Below are 20,327 nucleotides of genomic sequence, written 5' to 3'. Positions count from 1 at the left end.
TGAGGATATGCAGTATTTGTTTTTCTGTTGTTATTGTTCCTGCATTAGTTTGCTAGGAATATTAGCCACCAGCTTCATTCATGTTTCTGCAAAGGACATGATCATGTTCTTTATTATGGCTGCATAGTATTCTATGATGTATCCCTACCACATTTCCGTTATCCAGTCTATTGTCAATGGACATTTAGGTTGATCCTTTGCTATTGTGAATAATGCTGCAGTAAACTTATGTGTACATGTATCTTTATGGTAGAATGATTTATATTCCTTTTTGTGTATGCCCAGTGATGGGATTGCTGGGTCGAATGGCTGTTATGTTTTAGTTTCTTGAGGAATTGCCACACTGCTTTCCACAAGGGTTGAACTTAATTTATACCACCACCAGCAGTGTATAAGCATTCTTTCTTCTCTGCAATCTTGGTAGCCTCTGTTATTTTTTGACTTATTTTTACTATTAACACTTCTGACTGGTATGACGTGGTATATCATTTTGGCTTTGATTTGAATTTCTCTAATGATTAGTGATATTGAGTATTATTTCATATGCTTGTTGGCCATATGTATGTCTTCTTTGAAAAGTGTCTGTTCATATCCTTTGCTCACTTTTTAATGGGGTTGTTTTTTTTTCTGGTAAATTTGTTTAAGTTCCTTATAGATTCTGTATATTAAACTTTTTCCCAGTGCATAGTTTACAAATATTTTCTCTTATTTTGTAGGTCATCTACAAATGTAGGTTGATAATTTCTTTTGCTGTGCAGAAGCTCTTTGTTTAATTAGATAGCATTTGTCAATATTTGCTTTTGTTGCAATTGCTTTTGGTGTCTTTGTCATGAAATCTTTACCAGTTCCTATGCCCAGAATGGTATTTTCTAGGTTTTCTTCCAGGATTTTTATAGATCTGGGTTTTACATTTAACTCTTTAACCCATCTTGTGTTGATTTTTGTATGTGGTGTAAGGAAGGAGTCCAGTTTCAATCTTTTGCATATTGTGAGCCAGTTATTTCGGCACCATTTGTGTGTTTTTGTCAGCTTTGTTGAAGATTAGATGGTTGAAGGTGTTCAGCATTATTTCTGGGCTCTCTCTTCTGTTCTGTTGGTTGACGTGTCTGGTTTTGTACCAGTATGATGCTGTTTTGTTTACTGTAGCCCTGTAATATAGTCTGAAGTAGGGCAATGTGGTGCTTCCAATTTTGTTCATTTTGCCTAGGATTACCTTGGCTATTTGTTATCTTGTTTTGTTCCATATGGATTTTAAAATAATTTTTTCTAGCTCTGTGAAGAATGTCACTGGTAGTTTAATAGGAATAGTATTGAATCTGTAAACCACTTTGGGTAGTATGGCCATTTCGATGATATTTTCTTCCTGTCTATGAGCACGGAATGTTTTTCCATTTGTTTGTGTCATCTCGATTTATCTGAGCAGTGTTTTTATAGATTCTTATTGTAGAGATCTTTCACCTCCCTTGTTAAGTGTATTTCTAGGTATTTTATTCTTTCTGTGGTAATTATGATTGGGATTGCGTTCCTGATTCGGCTCTTGGCTTTATGTACAAAATCATTAGGAAAGTGAGGTGTAGACTCAAATTGATAGTTTAGATCCCAGCTCTAGCTTAAAATTCTTCTGAATGACTTTGGAAAATTTACATAACCATTAAAAAATTTATTAAATGGTCGTAAAATAGTACTGTAATATTATATATGAATCCAAATGAAATAACCCCTAAAAAGCATATAATAATTTCCTGATGCATTGTAAGTGCTAGGTAAATTTTGGCTGCTGGTATTATTTTCATCCTTATTACCATTAGTACCATCACTGACATCGCCTTCTCAATGTGGCCTTTCCCGACCATAGCATCTCAAGAAAGGCCACCCATTTGTCTTTATTACAGCACCTTGGTTTCTGCATCGTAGTATTTTCATAGGTTCTGTTTCATATGTTATTCACTTATTTATTTTCTGCCCTTCTCACTAGAATGAGAAATAGGATGATGTATGTGTTGTTCAGTATTGTCTCCCTAGCACTTATCACTCAGCAATATTTTTTGAATAAATGAATAGATACAGTGTTACCTTGAGTCTTATTTAAACTATAAACAAGAATTGTCTTCCATTACCTCTCTTTTATAAAGAGAATTTCAACCCTTTGATTTGTCACTTTCCTTTGAACCTACTGCATGTGATGTTTCTCTGTTACTTTATCTTTAGAGAGGGAAGTCTTTGCCCAATATGGGGGATTGAGATGGGTCTTTTGGAGAGCTCACAGGCCCCTGTCGTGGTAATCCAAATTTTTATAAAAGGAGAAGAGAAAAGCTTAGACTTGTTCACATTTCATTTTGTTAGAGATTTTTTTTTGTTGTTTGTCAGGACAATAAAAGGAAGGAGCTCCATAGGCAGCTGAGGCAGGCACTTGACCTCGCTGGGGGAAGAGTTTGGGGCACTGCTGTCTTTCTTGGTTAGCCCACAGCATCCCCCATTTTCTTTCATACAACACACATGCCCAGTGTAAGCTGTGAGTGAAGACTCAGCCTAGCAGTTTCACTGAGGTGTTGGAGTCGGTCCTAATTGGGTTTGTCTTTCCTCGTCAAGAACTCAGCTCTGGCCAGCTGAGGTTGGGCATACTATTGGTGTTCTGCTGAGAATCATGTCCATGTTTTTTCCCCAGTGATAAATTCTGATCAATTTTCAGACTAACTTATGGTGGATAGGCTTGCCTGGACGTACCTGAACATGCTTTGTTTCCAGATGTTTTTGCAATACCTACATGGGTGATTTAACAGAAGCTGGTATAATGTCTTGTTATAGTGCAGCATAAAAACTGCTTACTCCATTTCAGACATACTACGTTCCTCCTCTGTGTTCTATAAACACATTTCTGCCTCAGTGCCTTTGTCCTTACAGTTCCTTTGTCTTGCAATGCTCTTCTCATAGATTTCCCCATGGCTTTCTCCTTTACTTCATTCAGGTACCTTTAATTATGTATGTGTGTTTTTACTTCTGGGGCCAGATGATATAGTTCTTTTAAACATGTCATAATAATCCTAGTTGTTTATGTTTATCTTTTTTAAGATTTGTAATACATTTTCGTTGAAAATTTATAGTTGAATGGAATATATTCCTCTCTACAGCTTTATTTTATTTCATATATAAGGAATTTTATTCTTAATCTTATATTTAGGCTAACCCCAAGTTTTTTCTATCTGCATGTGGAAGCTTATTCAGAATCCTTCTAGAAACTGAATGAATTGAATTTTCTTTGAAAAATTAGCACTGTGAAATTTCTGTAACAATTTACAGCTTTATTTGAAATGACAGTAAATTCTATGCTAAAGAAAACATTTTATTAAAGATACTTGTTTTATATCTGCTATGTGAAAGTTACTTGATTAGCTAGCTGCTGTGTAGGTTCAAAGAAATGTATGATATCTCTGCCCTTTACAACAAATTGGGGAAAGTGATGAAAACAATAATGACAATAATTAACATTTATTGAGTGCTTAATATGTCAAGCATTGTTTTAAGTGTTTTATTTAAAGGTACGTATATGTGAAAGGAAATGAGCATATTAAAGCAGAAGTCTCAAAATCTAGGAGTTGTAAAGGATCCTGTTCAACCTTACCAACCTGGTGGAAGCTTTTTAATGCTTTTGGCAGGTATTCATTCCTACAGGATCTCCATAGGAATTCACAAGATGGGCTCTGAGCTCCTGAAGGAGAAGCGGCACAAAGCCCACAAGAAGCTGCAGCTGAAGGACGAAGACTGTGAGCAGCTGTTCCTAGTGCAGGAGCTGGGGGAGCTGACCGCCAGCCTGTTTGAGGAAGCCCACAAGATGGTGTGGGAAGCCAGCATGCAGTAGGCAGTGTCAGAAACACAGCTGAATGAGGAGGCCTGGGGAAAGATAGCCATGTTGCAGGCAGAGATGACAGCGTGAAGACACTGGTCATCATGTCCACACCAGCCTCTCCCAACTGCAAGCTCCACCTGCACCTGCTGAGCCCCATTAAGGGTGGGCCCTGCAAGGCCCACTGCCAACATAGGAGCACCAGCAGTGCCTTCTCCTTGACCTTGTGCCCCACTGTGAGACATGCCCTCCCCTTGGACAAGGAGGTGGATGTGACACTACTGGAAGAGTTCCAAGCCTGGAAGAAATTACCTACCCTGGACAAGACCTTTTCCTTGCTGCAAAGGGTGTAGTGGGAGGACATGGGCCCTGCCTGGACTTCACAGTGCAGAATCTCTTGCCCCTGGTGTAGGCCTCTGTGGGGAACAGCACACTCATCAGCAAGACTGTGGCTCTGCAGAAGCTGCCTATAGTGAGGGTAACTGTGGTCAGTTGTGGCAGTGCCAATATATATGTCTTGAGCAATTTGGCCCATACCTGCCACCACTACCACATCTGGCTTTGTGACTTTGAGAGCCACTACCACATCTCGCTGTCTTCTCAGGCCAGGATCACTGCAGTGTGCAACTTTTTCATCTACATCTGCTACAACCACAAGGCCTGGTACAACAGGATTTGAAGCCAGTGTTCTGGGAGATCACAAAGCTGTGGAAGAGATACAGCTGGCCAAACTCAGCTCCCCCTAGAAGCCTAGGATGTTACCTGGACCTAGATGTGGGCTGCCTGGGATGGACAGACGCACATAAAGATAAGGATCCTGGTACAGGATCTGAGACAGGTCTGTACCTCATGAAATGACCTTTCGTTCACACCAAGTTCTGCAACTCACAGGTGGACTTTCAAGAAAATACCAAAGACCAGGGAGTTCAGAGCCTGAAAAACACTTTTGATGGCAGTTTTTCCTGAGGCAGCTGTGAACATCTATCATTGTTGATATAGTTCTTATCATGAATTGTGTCCTTTGCATCTCTCTAGCTGTTGTCTAATTCTTCTGCTATGTGATAGGCCTTCCTATACTTGAAAATGGTAGTATATCTTCTTCGGGAGAAGTCCTGGCACCACTGTGGCATGGTTAGCCCTAATTATTGGTCCTGAATCAGTGATGGCAGAAGAGTGATGGCAGAAGCAATGTTCAGTTTTCTGCTATTAGGCTCTCTTTCCAAGTCTCCTGGGAGCTCATTGAGGGTAGAAGCTCTTCTTCCCTTGTTCCTGATTTTATCCTCAGCATCTTGCACTGAGTTATGTAAATGAATGAAAGTAAATAAATACAGTTTAGAGTTAATATGTTGGATCTCAAGCTTAGTGTGGATAAGACTAGGTTTATATGGTACTTTATCATCATTATTCTCCAGTCTACCTCTCTACCCCTGCCCCGCCACAACTGTACTGTCTCTAAAGCATTAACACTTCAGTGTCATTTATTTTAAAAAGTAAATATTTGGTGGCATTTATTTTAAAAAGTATTATCTTTGATTGAGGAAAACATGTAATCAGTATTATGGGCAGAACTCAGCATCCAGAATAAGACTGGGGTGAAGGGAGGCGTGGTGAAGCTTCAAGGGGAATGGGGTATGACTTCAGCAGCAAAGACCAGTGTGTTTGCATGGATTGTGACAGGCATACCCAGTATATTTTATTCTTTATCATTGTAAAAGGGAATGACTAGGAATGATAGGAGATATATTATTGAATTCTGGATGGAGATGACAAATTGAAGTCCTAATAACCAATCTGAAGAAGTAATTGCATTTATGAAATTTACCATGGTACCATGGGGAACATAAAAGAAATATTTTCTATGTCCATGTATCATGCTACTCTAGCTAGATCTTAGATTCCCTAAGCAAGAAGATTCAGTTCATCTTTGTACTCCCAGTGTGTCTCTTTATGACATCTGCATAATAGATGGTCAATAAGTGGTGAATTAAATGAAATAGAGGACTTAGTCCTAGATCTCAAAAAAATGTATAATTCCCGACCCAGTGTGGTGGCTCATACATGTAATCCCAGCACTTTGGGAGGCCGAGGCGGGTGAACCATGAGGTCAGGAGTTTGAGACCAGCCTGACCAACGTGGTGAAACCCCATCTCTAGTAAAAATACAAAAATTAGCTGTATGTCATTGCGAGTACCTATAATCCCAGCTGCTCGGGAGGCTGAGGCATGAGAATCATTTGAACCGGGGAGTGGAGGTTGCAGTGAACCGAGATCATGCCACTGCACTCCAGCCTGGGCAACAGAGTGAGACTCTGTCTCAAAAAAAAAAAAAAAAAAAAAAAGAAAAAAAAAAGTACATTAATTCTTTTAAAGGGAGCAAATGTAATAATCTTGGAAGTTATATAAGAATGCATGGTTTTATGTAGTTAAGTGCCTAGTGAACTGTAGACATAGTAAGTCTCTATATAAATTCAGGAAGACACAATCTTATGAGGCAGTTAAGGTTAGTATCTAGTGTCCCAGTGCCTGCTCTTGTTACTAACTGGCTAGTAACACTGTTTCTCTCATAGGGCTGTTAGAGTTTAAATGACAAAGTAAATGTAAAGTGCTTAAAATGTGGCTGGCGCAGATTGAGCTCCCATGGATATCAGAGAAATCAAGATTTGAGTAGATGAGATTAAAGCCAGGTCCTGATGAAGAAGTAGGATTTAGGCAGAAGGAGATGAACTATTAATTCTAGCACTGGCGTTTAATTGCTTTTAATCTTTGGCAAGTCTCTGAAACTCTCTGTGCTTTATTTTCCTTTGTGTTAAAAGGGGCTATTGTAGTCACAGTTCTTGGTACACAGTTTGTGCCCAACAAATAATAGCTGTTGTTATCATAGGTATTATTACCACCTCTCTTAGCGTCATTGTCACCATTGTTGTCATCATTTTCAGGGTAGAGCATAGCTAGAAATTGGTCATCTTGGAGTAGTGGAGCTGAGGTCTCAGGGAATAAAGGGAAACAAGATTTATATTTAGAAAAGGGTCTGACTGCAAAGTCTCTCTTCAAATTAAAAAACTGTTAGAAAAATAGAAAACTTTGATCATGATTACCATGAATTATGCTGATTACAGTATCCAGGATATTGAATTTTATATAGAATACGTTTTATTTTACTTTAGTATTTTGAAATGATACTAATGATAACAAATTGTATTCTTGCAATGGCTGTTTTCTTTTTAAATACAGGCCTTTTTAAAGGACCCAAATTTGGGTGTTTTTATTGTACTGAAACCTATTATAAGATACATAACAAAAAGGACCATACTTTACAGTTTGCCACTGTGACCACCTACCTTTGGAATTAGATTTGAAAGTGTTAAGTGGTTCATGCAGGGAGCAATGAAGCAGTGAAAGTATTTTTGTAAAGCCAGTGGAATCATATCTTTGTTACAAAAATGAAACCTTTGAACTTTTAAAGTCAGGGTTATTGATAGTTCATGTAGCTTTATCTAGTAATTCTGTGTTACTAAGCATTTTTGTTTAATTTTTTTCTCTCAGAACGATATCGCATTCAGAGTGAACAATTTGAAGATCTTTGGCTCATAACCAATGAGCTTATTCTTCGCCTTCAAGAATATTTTGAAAAACAGGAAGTCAAAGATTTTGCATGTTCTTTTTCTGGATCTATGCCCCTTCAAGAATATTTTGAGTTGATTGATCATCATTTTGAGGTGTGTATGATCATAACCCACATAATCTATAATCCTTAAATACATGAAAGAGAAATAGATACTATAGAAGAATTCTGTATACATGCCATTAGGCTATGTGCTTCTTGTTGTTTTTCTTATGTGAATGGTGGATTTTGTGAATCCATTCCTGCCCACTTGCCCAGTTTGTGATCAATTACAGACATTTACAGAGTGGCTGCCTGGAGCTAACCATGTCGTCTGGCCTTGGAATAGAGCTGATTTAATTCTCCCACATGGAGACTTAACCCTTGACCCCAATAACCCAGTGTTAAAACTATTTGAGCTTATCGGAGACCATTTGGCTAACTGATTCTAGCAGGCCATAAATGAGGTGTGATTATAAAGTCAAGTAATTTTTCTTTTTCATTTTTAACAAGCATGCCAGAACTTCTGCATCTGAATGAGGGTTAACACTTAAAATATTCCCCAGTATCTGGCACAGTGGGTGCTTGGTAAATGCTGAATGATTAACTATATGAATCAATGAGATCTCACAGTAACTTTGTTGCTCTGAATATTTTGCATTTCTTCTTTGGAAGTGCTTTCAGAGCCTGTGTTAGATTCTCTTGAATCTCTCAATGCTGACATGTCTTCATCATTTGAAGACTGATTTGATGTTTGGGACTAGCCAAATACTTGTTTTGTGAGTGGATTTGACAGTGACAGTCATAGTTTTTTTTAAACGTCCCATGTATTAAAGTTGTCAGGCTCCACTTATATAGTCTATGAACAGACTCTTTAGGCAATACAAAAGGGGAATTTTGAGACAATTTCGAACATTATCCAAGTAAGCATTGGTTCTTAAGGGGACTACATTTCAGTTTAGGGGTGTGTGTGTGTGTGTGTGTGTGTGTGTGTGTGTGTGTGTTTGTGAGAGAGAGAGAGAGAGAGAGAGAGAGAAAATATTACCAGTCATATAATTTTTCAGTCAACCATTGAACATTCTAAAAGCATTGACTTTTCAGCTGTGAAGACTTCTTTACTGTAGTGTGAACATAAAAAGAAAATTTCAGGTGTATACAATTGAATTATGAATAATTATGTCATAATTCCTCATCTATGATGACGACTTGTGATGACAATATTTTCTAGGAACGCATGCCTTTGGTCAAATTGTAGCACCAAAATTGACACAGTCTGTAAGAGTATTTTTAGGTATCATACGGAATGAGACTCTTTGCAGTTCTTTGGGATATATTTTAAGAAATTCTGGCTTCACTGTTGGAAACTGAAGTGTAGTGATTTGTGAAAGGGTCCACGGAAAGACTATACTAATTATGTATTTGTGATATTTGAAATAGAGAATATTAGATGTTACTGACTAATAAGTTTGACATATAATTTTCCCTTTTTACTTTCTGGCTAGTAAGTAACTCCCTGGAGTTTGTACATCAGGGATGTGTCTTTTCTGAGGAGGGACTTAGAGAATATGGTGAACAACAGGCACTTTCATTTGTTACACACATAAATTAAGGGGGGCATGGTTATGCTTCTTTTGTTCTCTGTCTCCTTTCTCTGCTTTCAGCCATTAGTAAGATTTTAAACTTTGAATGCAGATGGGTTTTGGAATCCAAGTGTCCCTTGGAGTATAAGCTTCATGAAGGCAGACATTTTTGTCTGTATTATTCATTGCTTTAATTTTTAGTGCCTGGAGCAGGGTTTGGCTCTGGGATCAATAAATATTTGTTCAGCATTGAAATTCTGACATGTGAAAACATTTCAATCACTGCTGCTTGGTTACACTTTCAAAGGAATGATAACCTGGTTGATAGTCTGAGTACTGAGAATATCTTTTTAATTTTTTGGTGTATCAAGAATTTAGGAAATAAATTATAGCAGTAAATTATACAGTTAGAAGAGTGAATTATTGATAATTATGTTAATGTTCTTTTAAAAACTTTATTTAAAAAGATTTTTATTACTTAATTTTTGGTATGTTTTTGCTCAAGGGAATATTCTTTGATTTAGTTAGCTACTGAGCGCTTCTAAAACTGAGATTAAAAAAAGTTAAAATTTCAAGTTACTTTTATTTCATATGTAATTGTAGAATGCATGCACTGAAAGGGTAAGGAATTTGGTTTGTTATCAGAAATGTAGTCTATGGTATGTTTGACTTCTGAGCATTTTGAATATGATATTTATTTCAGCTAGTTTATTACTATTTTGTAAAGTTGAATTAGTGATTCACGTGACCTGATCTTATGAAGTCTTTTACCCTGTGACTTTGACTAGCTTTCTTTTATTTTAACAATATTAATTTAAATGAGATGGGTTACAGTGAAGAGAGTCATTTAGGATTCTAATTCCCCAGCCACTCAATCTTTTCTTTGGAGGCAGTGTTTGGTGTCCAGTTTCTTGTATCTCTTTCTAGAAATATCCTATGCAGTCACAACTATGTTAATATATAGGTTTCTTTTTTTTAAATAAAAAATAATGGCAGCACATTATACATACTATTTTATATCATTTTGCTTTGTTTCATTTATCGTCTTTGCACAGCATTGCATATCAGCACCTAGTAGTCTTGCAGAATAGTCTTCCTTTAATAATGTTTTACTGTGATAACAACAGATCAAACAATTTTGTAATGTATATCCTGATATATACATTACTTTCTGCAAGCGTATCTCTAGGATACATTACTAGAATTAGGATTGTTCAGTCAAATGCTATATGTTTAAGAGCTATTTGTATTAACTTTCATGTAAAACTTTGGCCATTTTTCTATTGAGTTGTTGCTGATTTCCTACTGATTTCTGTTGGATTGTGGTCTTTTTCTCATTGATTTGTAGATGCTTTCTAGATATGGGCATGACTTTGTCTCTGTAGTTATTGCTGTTACTTTTTGCAGTTTGCTATTTGTCTTATTTTCTTTATAATTTTTAAAAATCATGTAGAATTATATGTTTTTGTTTTTTTAGCTAGTAATTTATCAGGGGTGTGTTTGTGTGTTTGTGTGTGGGTGTGGCTTTTAGCTTTTGACTTACACTAATAAAGGCCTTTCCTATACCAAGATTATTTTAAAAATTCTGATTTTCCTAGTGCTTTTATTGTGTCTAAACTTTTAATCTCTGCATTGCTTTTGCTGTAAAGAATGAGAAAAGATTTCTATTTTTTCCCATGTGACCAATTATTGAAAAATACCTATTAAATGATCTGTTTTTCCTCCAGTGATACTGGATAACTTTTACAAAGTTTCCATTTGATCTGTTCCACTGTATCATCTGTGAATTAGTGACTCATGTACCAAATACCACATTGTTTTAATTCCCTTAATTCTATAATACATTTAAATTTCTTCATTACTCTTTTATTATCATTGTGTATATTTTTTCTTTGAAGATGTTTTTTGTGTCCATTTAATCTCAGTTTAAGAAATTATTCATTGCAGTTACGGATAAATGGTGAAAAATTAGAAGAACTCTTATCTGAGAGAGCTGTACAATTTCGGGCCATTCAACGCCGGCTATTAGCAAGATTCAAAGATAAAACCCCTGCCCCTCTTCAACACCTGGACACCTTGTTAGATGGAACCTACAAACAGGTCAGTATAATACCAGTAACAGTTTTCTATTACTGGTTATAATTTTTTTGTCACCCTGGAGTCATGTACCAGAATATCCAAGATAAGGTACTCATTTCCAGGGCTTTAAGGAACATAAGCTTTAGAGTCAGAAAAACCTAGGTTCAGAGTCAAACTGCTGCTTTCTAATTGTGTGACCTTGGGTAAATTACATGAGCACCATCAGTTTCCACATATTACCTCCCAGAGTTGTTGTGAGGATTTTTAATCTTTTATGTAAAGCAACAAGAACAATGCCAAGCACGTAATATGTGCTTGATAAATAGTAGCTGTTATGATTAGTACTATGAGACAGTTCTTGGTGCATTCCATAATTATTACCATAATTCTCCAACTGTCTTACCAAGCAACTGGCTCATACTTCTAGTATTATGTCACTTGATATTTTGAGATGGAATTCTTAAGCAGCATAGTTCAAAAAGTTCTAGTTTAAAATATATTTTTTCTTCTTCTTGATCACCTTCCATCCGTAGTTTATCATTTGCATGGCTGGGTGATCTGGCTGTCACTCTTAAGGCACTGTCTCTCCAAAAACTATTCAAAATTATCATCTCTTGCTTAAAAATTATTTTTTAAATTTGAAAATAATTTTTAAAAATCATGAGAAGGCCTCTACCAGCTCTACTATAATGTCTTTGAATGATTATAATGAAGACTTTGACTGACTACATTGTGTATTCCTATATTTCTTCACAATGTTACTCTCCTGTTTCAAAGTCAGTGTTGCTGGTATGAATATTCTGTTGATTTTTTGAATTGAGGTTTTTAATTGAGATAATTCTATATTTCTGTGTAGTTGTAACAAATAATGCAGAGAGCTCTCATGTATCCTTTAACTGCTTTCTTCCAATGGTAACATTTTGCAAAACTATGGTATAATATCATAAGCAGTATATTAATAAAACCCACAGGTCTTATTCTGACTTAATGTACTCACTTATGTGGGTGTGTGTATTAAGTTGTGTACAATTTATCACGTGTAGATTCAACATCTGTCACCACATTCTAGACGCTTCACCACAGGACTCCTTCATGTGGTCCTTTGTCACTACATTTCTGCCCTTCTCCCCTGCCCCACTCCATTCTGTTGATTTTGAAAGAACAAATTTTTGTTTTCAGAATTAATTTTCCTAGGGGATAGAAAAATAGCTTACTATGTTTTTGTTCGTAATACATTTGTTTCTTAAAAATTTCTTGGTTAGACCAGGTGCGGTGGCTCACGCCTGTAATCCCAGCACTTTGGGAGGCTGAGGTGGGCAGATCACGAGGTCAGGACATCAAGACCATCCTGGCTAATATGGTGAAACACCGTCCCTACTGAAAATACAAAAAATTAGCTGGGCATGGTGGCAGGCGCCTGTAATCCTGGCTACTCGGGAGGCTGAGGCAGGGGAGTTGGTTGAACCTGGGAGGTGGAGGTTGCAGTGAGTTGAGATTGCACCATTGTACTTCAGCCTGGGTGACAGAGCAAGACTCCATCTAAAACAAAACAAAACAAAACAAAAAAAACCTCATGGTTATTTGAAAATTAACAACAAGTTAAAGGACAGACTATAGTAGCAGTGGAATATTGGAAAGAACATTGGGCTTGGAATTCAAACACCGCAGTATTGTTGCTTATTAGCTGTGTGGTTTCTGGCAATTCCCTTACCCTCCCAGAAGTTCTGTTTTGTTCCATAAAATGGGATGACTACTCTTTTGTTACAAAGATTATATTCCATAATGTATGGAATTTACAAAATTTTTTCCACAAATATAGACTGCCAATTTTGTGTGTGTGTGCTGGGGTAATTATATGATTCTTCAGTCAGTAGGCACCAATGCCCTGTCTGTTCCACACCTCTTTTCCTCTTTAGTACTCTTTTTGTTTTGGTTTGTTTTCTATTTCTTTCCTTCTTTTCCTTTTCCTTTCTCCCATTTCTTTGTTCACTTCTCCGTCTCATTCTGAGGTCTACTGCCATACCTGCCTGCCATACTTGAGACTGAAGGTATCGTCAACCTTGTCTTTAATGATGTTGTATCTTTTTGTAGACACTATGGTGGGAGGGCATTTAAAGGAACTTGAAGAGGATGCTTAATTTAATGCTTTCCAGATTTTCTATATAGTAAAACTTCATCTTTTATACATTTAAAGTGCAGAGGTTTTTATTTTTTCTGCTTTGCCTCAGGGTTGAGGTTTTCCATGATTTGTAATATTACAGACAAGACAAAACCATGGCTTTTCACTTGAATGTATATTATTAAGTCCCATTCCTTTTAGATTAACAAAAAGAATGAATAAGCATTTGAAGGAAAAATATAAGTACTGTAAGGATTTTGACTTAATTTTTATGTACCTTGCCATTCAATTTTATTTTATATATATATATGTATTTGTAATAGATTAGGGTGAGGTGTTGATTGTTCAATAAGTTTCTTGAGCATAATAAAGTCTATTTTAATTCTGTTTAGTCAATTTTTTAATGACATACTTAACACATGGATATAATTTCCCAAAGAAAATTATAACATTGTACATAATGCTAAATTTCCCATCTTGGTTCCTTATCATCTGCTCAGAAATGTAATCATTCTTACTGTTTTTGTTTCTTTCCACACTTTTTTGTTGGCATATAGAAATGAAATATTGTTTCGTCAGGCTAAAAAAAAACTCCGTAAAGAGTATCATACTATATGTATTAACCTAGCTCTCTTTTTTCTTTTTCTTCTAAAGTATGTACTGGAACTCTTTGCATATTAGTGCACAGATGTACTTCTCTATTTGGAATGGTTACATAATAGTTTATGATATAGACAGTCTGTATGTAGTATGGACAATCACAGTTTATTAAAGGACAGATCTTAATAATAGTTTTAATGCTGAGTCTAACATTGAGAAAAATCCCATTTTGACAACTCTCCTGGGATCAAACAAGCATACCACATACCTTATCATCATATACCTTCTGTTTAGTGTTTTTCTTATATTTATGCTTTGACTAGGTAGGGAGCATGATTTACATGATGGATTAGCCAAGCTCATGAAATAACAAGCCATGCTAGAGCCCATTCCTGTCCTTGTGGCATAACCCCATTGCATGATTTTACTGGATTTTGAAAGTGTTTTCCTAATGTACCACTTTAAAATTAGATCTACTACCTGTTTGGAGGTTTTTTTTTCCTCCTGTGATGGGATCTTTTGATTTTTTGGCCAAGTGTTCTCTATGAGACACACATATGCACATGCACACATACACCAGAATACCCATACATACACATTACCTTACAGATACGTTGTAGCAGATTGTAGCTCAACCAATAATATATGAAAATGCCTGCTTTCCTAGGTATTATTACTTATTTTCATCTTTACAATTTTTAACTGAAACAGTAATTTGATTGTTGTTTTACTTCTTACCTCTTTTGTTGCTTACCGGAGATGCTGCGTATTTTTCACATGTTAATTGGCAGTTTGTATTTCTTTTTTATGATTTACATATGTACACCTTTTGTTTAATATTCTATCATGTTCATCTTTTTCTTACCATTTTGTGCATATTAAGAGTGATAATCTTTGATCATACTTTCATCACGCATGTAAATACTTGGTACCTATTTACGTATATGATCTCTCATACATAAAAATGTTTTACCAATTTGTCATTTGCCTGTTATTTTTTATTTGTAATGTATTTTTGACACATGAGGTTTAAAAAACATTTGCATAGTTAAATCTATCCATTTTTTTCCTTTAGGTTTCTCTGCCTAGGAAATCCTTCCCTATGTATGCCAAGAGTATATGAATATCAATTTTTAAATTTTTCTAACATTTCTATGCTATGATTCTTTAAATATACTTTTTTTACTCCATCTGGAATTTATTATGCAATTTGGTGAGAATCTAATCTCCCTGCCAAAAATGGTGAGCTTGTTGTCTCAGCCCCTGCTTGTCGTATATTCCATTCTTCTACTGAGCTAAAATGCTACCTGTATCATTTAACAGTTTTACTGTATAGCAAACCATCCCAAACCTTAGTGGCTTAAAACGACAATAATTCTTTATTGTTCCTGGGTCTCTGGATTAGCTTGGTAGTTCTGTTGATCTGGGTCATGCTTGACTGATCTTGGCTAGGCTCACTTATGTGTCTCTGGTCAGCTGGTGGCTCAGCTCGGGACTGGATAGCTAGGACGTATTTACTCATGTATTTGGCAGATGGCTTGCAGTTAGCTGAAATAATTTGGCCACATGTCTCTCATGGTCCAGCAGGCTAGACTGGGCTTGTTCACATGGTGACTATATGTCCCAATGCACAAGCACTTTTCAAGCCTCTGTTTGTGTCATGTTTCTAGTGTTCCGTTGGCTTTGGTCAATTCAGATTAAAGAGGTGGGGATATAGACTTTGCCTCTTTGTTGAAGGAGTGGAGAATTGTGTACTTTCTTACAATCTTTCCTCCTTCTTTCAACATATATTAAATTAGCAAACTATTTTAAATGAACATTTCTTTTTGGAACTTTTCTGACCCTTGAATTTAGGTTTTCTGTACTTAAAGATGTCTTTTCTTCTATACTTTTGACATTGAAATTTAAATTTTTGTTGTCATTAAAATCTTATTCACTCATAAGCAGTTTTGGTCTATGGACTCTGAAGATAATTTATCTGAAAATTAATTAGGTTTTTCAAGAGTCGTTTAAAGCAAACAGAGCAGGCTGGGTATGGTGACTCACGCCTGTAATCCCGGGACTTTGGGAGGCTGAGGCAGAAAGATCCCTTGAGCCCAGGAGTTCGAGATCCCTATGAGGACCGTAAAGAGACCCTGTCTCTACATAAAATTTGAAAATTAGCTGATAGTGGTGGCACTCACCTGTGGTCTCAGCTACTCAGGAGGCTGAGGTGGGAGGATTGCTTTAGCCCAGGAGGTTGAGGCTGCAGTGAGCCGTGATTGTGCCTTTGTAGTCTACCCTGGGTGACAGTGTGAGATCCTGTCTCAAAACAAACAAACAAACAAACAAACAAACAAACAAACAAAAAATAAAGAAAGAAATAAAAAATAATGCAAACGGAGCATCAGTGTTGTTTTTAGGCGAGTAAAACTATCTGAATATTTGCCCATGTGCTTAGTTATGGTCAGTTCTTTGAAGGATGGAATCTATTATCCAGTTTTTTTTATCAGTCTTCACCTTAGCTTTGTCCAGGACTGGCTTCATGGGCATGTCACCTGCACAGTCACGCAGAGCCCTGTTTTTGGTTTAATGCTCTGTAGTAGCCATATTGAATTTCTTAATACTTTTAGAACAAGGGACCCTGTATTTTTATTTTGCTCTGGGCACCTCAAATAATGTAGCTGGTCCTGGCCCTGTTAGGATAATAACAACTTTCTGATGAGTAGAACAAGAGACCTGGGAGTTCAAATACAGAGCAAAGTTCAAATAGAGAACAGCCTTATTACCTCTACCCCAAATCACATGTAGGCCTCTCCAAAGATGAAGAAAAGGAGATGCAATGGACATCAGTGGTGGCTCTTCTGGATAGCTCAAGTGCTTCTTTTTGGGACAAACATATTGGTTAACTGGCAATGAGGCAACCATCCATGAAGGGTTATCTCATTTAGGAAAATCATCCTGCAATCAGCCCTCTCTTGGCCTATTGTGGGTGGCAGCCTCTTATTATATTTCCAACAGGTGGGTCACTGGCTTCAAGATGCATCATTAATAGTTTTGAGTATTGATGCAAAAGCCAACCACTTCCCTCCCTATTTTCAAATGCAGGTTATTTCCTGTATCCTGTACAGGAACCCTCAAAGCCACATTCCCATCTTATTTTTGCTAGCATGCCTTGCCTACATAGTGTCTAGTACTGCATCATACTCCAGTGGGAGCATACAACAAGCACCCTTACTGAGGCCAACCTAAGGTTGAAGCAAGGAGAGGGGACCTGGGATTATCAAACTGGAAAAAGCATAGCATGATTCTTACAAGGGAAGGATTTGGCCTCCAGTGAATAAATATTTTTCAGTTGCCCACCACAGTTTCAGTAATTATGTTGTATTATGCAGCCATAAAAAAGAACAAGATTATGTCCTTTCCAGGGACATAGATGGAGCCGGAGGCCATTATCCTTAGCAAACTGACACAGGAACAGAAAAGTAAATACTACATATTCTCACTTATAAGTGGGAGCTACATAGAGAGGAACAACACACACGGGGGCCTATTGGAGGGTAGGAGGTAGGAGGAGGGAGAGGATCGGGAAAAGTAACTAGTGGGTACTAGGCCCAGTATGTGAGTGGTGAAATAATCTGTACAACAAACCCCGTCACACAAGTTTACCTATGTAACAAACCTGCACATGTACCCCTGAACTTAAAATACAAGTTAAAACTAATGAAATTTTGGGATAAATATCACCCTTTTTGAAAGAATTTTCATCTTTACTTTTAGCTTTGGTGGTATAATGTTGAAAGAATGTAACTGTGTTGAGAATGTCTTCTTTTCAGTAGTTAGAAACCTAAATTTCCTCATTCGTAAAATTGGAATACTGCTTTCTCAATCAATTGAATGTATTTTTGGAGGACCTAAGAAATAAAGTAGGAGAGAAGAAAGGAAATTCTTATTTATTGGGTGTCTGCTGAGTTTGAAGTAAATTTTATTTATTACTTCATTTAATATTTAGAATCATCATGTGAGGGTGGCATTATTGTTTATAGAGGAAGAACCTGAGACTCTGAGTAGAGTTAAGAAACTTGCTCAGTGTTACATAGATACTGAACATTGTATTCCAAAGTCCAGGCTTTAGAATATCATGTGGCAATTTTACTTTAATCATTGCCAGGTGGGACATAGACAGCCTGGATTTTCTTTAGCAAAATTATGGTCAGGGTAAAGAAAAAGGAGATGTGTGCAAACTGTACATGTTCATGCTATGTATATGTATATTCATGATCGTCTAATAGTCATTGTATACACACCTATTAGAAAGGTAACAAAATCTTTTGGAGAGTTCCCTCAAATCTGAAATTATATCTGAAACTTAAGTATCAGAGGACTTTTTTGTGTGTGTGTGACTTTGTTTGATTTCGCTTATACGAAGTTTAGCTTCTTTGCCTTCAAATGCTGATGCTTATTGGCAGAAAAGTTTTGCAAAATAAATTCTCTATTTCATTATAAAATTTTCACATAAATTTGTTAGTCAAAGCAAGACTGATTGGTTGAGTAAATTGAAACGGGAGAAATTAGACTTACCCTATGACTTGGCTTATGTTTTGATGCTATTATATGTACTGGGGTTTTTCTCCTCACTTCAACACTAACTGTCTGTTGTAGCAGAGGGAAAATGTTTACTGATCTAAAAGTTGGTGTCAGATGACATATGTGTGATGTAATGACTGATAGTCATTAATGTTCTAGAGAAGCAGTTGGCTGATTTTTCTCTTCTACAAAACAGAGGCCGTATTAGGCATAATTTTAAATAGAGATCCTGTGGTTTGGAGTTTGCTCTTTGTTACTTTTTGTGTACTTAAAACCTCCTTCCACTCTGTTTATTTGTATAGTGTTGATATATAAAAATCATTTTAAGTCACGCAGAAGCCTAAGAGCTTTTTGGTCCATGGGTTTTTTAATGAGCGTGATTTTGGCGATAACACAGAGGAATATATAATGAAACCATTCAGAGGCCCACTTTCCTCATTGTCATGGACAAGTAAAAATAATATGCTGAGAGACTGAGAAGGAGCTTTCATGGATGTGGTGATGTTGCTGGGCTTGTTTTTCTTTTTTTTTGCTTTTCCTTAAGAATGTTTGTTTCTTCTTCTTCTTCTTCTTTTTTTTTTTTTTTTATTATACTTTAAGTTCTAGGGTACACGTGCACAACATGCAGGTTTGTTACATATGTATACATGTGCCGTGTTGGTGTGCTGCACCCATTAACTTGTCATTTACATTAGGTATATCTCCTAATGCTATCCCTTCCCCCTCCACCTTCCCCACTGTAGGCCCCAGTGTGTGATATTCCCCTTCCTGTGTCCAAGTGATCTCATTGTTCAGTTCCCACCTATGAGTGAGAACATTTGGTGTTTGATTTTCTGTTCTTGCGATAGTTTGCTGAGAATGATGGTTTCCAGCTGCATCCATGTCCCTACAAAGGACACAAACTCATCCTTTCTTATGGCTGCATAGTATTCCATGGTGTATATGTGCCACATTTTCTTAATCCAGTCTGTCACTGATGGACATTTGGGTTGATTCCAAGTCTTTGCTATTGTGAATAGTGTTGTAATAAACATACGTGTGCATATGTCTTTATAGCAGCATGATTTGTAATCCTTTGGGTATATACCCAGTAATGGGATGACTGGGTCAAATGGTATTTCTAGTTCTAGATCCCTGAGGAATCACCACACTGTCTTCCACAATGGTTGAATTAGTTTACAGTCCCACCAACAGTGTAAAAGTGTTCCTATTTCTCCACATCCTCTCTAGCACCTGTTGTTTCCTGATTTTTTAATGATTGCCATTCTAACTGGTGTGAGATGGTATCTCATTGTGATTTTGATTTGCATTTCTCTGATGGCCAGTATGATGAGCATTTTTTCATGTGTCTGTTGGCTGTATGAATGTCTTCTTTTGAGAAGTGTCTGTTTATATCCTTTGCCCACTTTTTGATAGGGTTGTTTGTTTTTTTCTTGTAAATTTGTTTGAGTTCTTTGTAGGTTCTGGATATTAACCCTTTGTCAGATGAGTAGATTGCAAAAATTTTCTCCCATTCTGTAGGTTGCCTGTTCACTCTGATGGTAGTTTCTTTTGCTGTGCAGAAGCTCTTTAGTTTAATGAGATCCCATTTGTCAATTTTGACTTTTGTTGCCATTGCTTTTGGTGTTTTAGACATCTGGGCTTGTTTTTCATATAACCACTTAAGAGGTAAAAGGAGATTCTTTCTCAGAAGGTGATAGAGTAAATAGGTGAGAAAGGAGGAGGACACAGAAATTTGCAATCGTATGTTTGCAGATGAACAGGGGTGGTAAGAAAAAACAAAACAAAAAAACTGAGATGTCAATAAAATAATGGAATGTGTATGTTTTTACCCTATAATTTTACTCTTGAATATTTAGGCAAGGAAATAGTTTACAAAGAAAAAAATTCATCCATCAAGATGTTCATTTATATTATTAATTATCTTTGCAGGGAATTGTAG

General features: G+C 36.6%; 1 protein-coding gene across 15 annotated transcripts in view; it reads left to right on the top strand.

Annotated features, from left to right (window-relative positions):
* The window catches only part of BBS9 (Bardet-Biedl syndrome 9), a 557,785-nt gene that overhangs the window by 318,782 nt on the left and 218,676 nt on the right, over nt 1-20,327 (top strand). For all 15 annotated transcript variants that reach the window (XM_073008978.1, XM_073008977.1, XM_007981645.3 and 12 more), the window contains 2 exons: nt 7,384-7,556; nt 10,969-11,121. In XM_073008978.1, the coding sequence (XP_072865079.1) occupies nt 7,384-7,556; nt 10,969-11,121 (326 nt within the window). The remainder of the gene's footprint in view (nt 1-7,383; nt 7,557-10,968; nt 11,122-20,327) is intronic.

This window comes from Chlorocebus sabaeus, chromosome 21 (genome assembly GCF_047675955.1).
Source record: "Chlorocebus sabaeus isolate Y175 chromosome 21, mChlSab1.0.hap1, whole genome shotgun sequence".
Classification (NCBI taxonomy): Eukaryota; Metazoa; Chordata; class Mammalia; order Primates; family Cercopithecidae; genus Chlorocebus; species Chlorocebus sabaeus.
The sequence above is the reverse complement of the archived record's forward strand: the minus strand, read 5'-3'. Positions and strand labels throughout refer to the sequence as shown.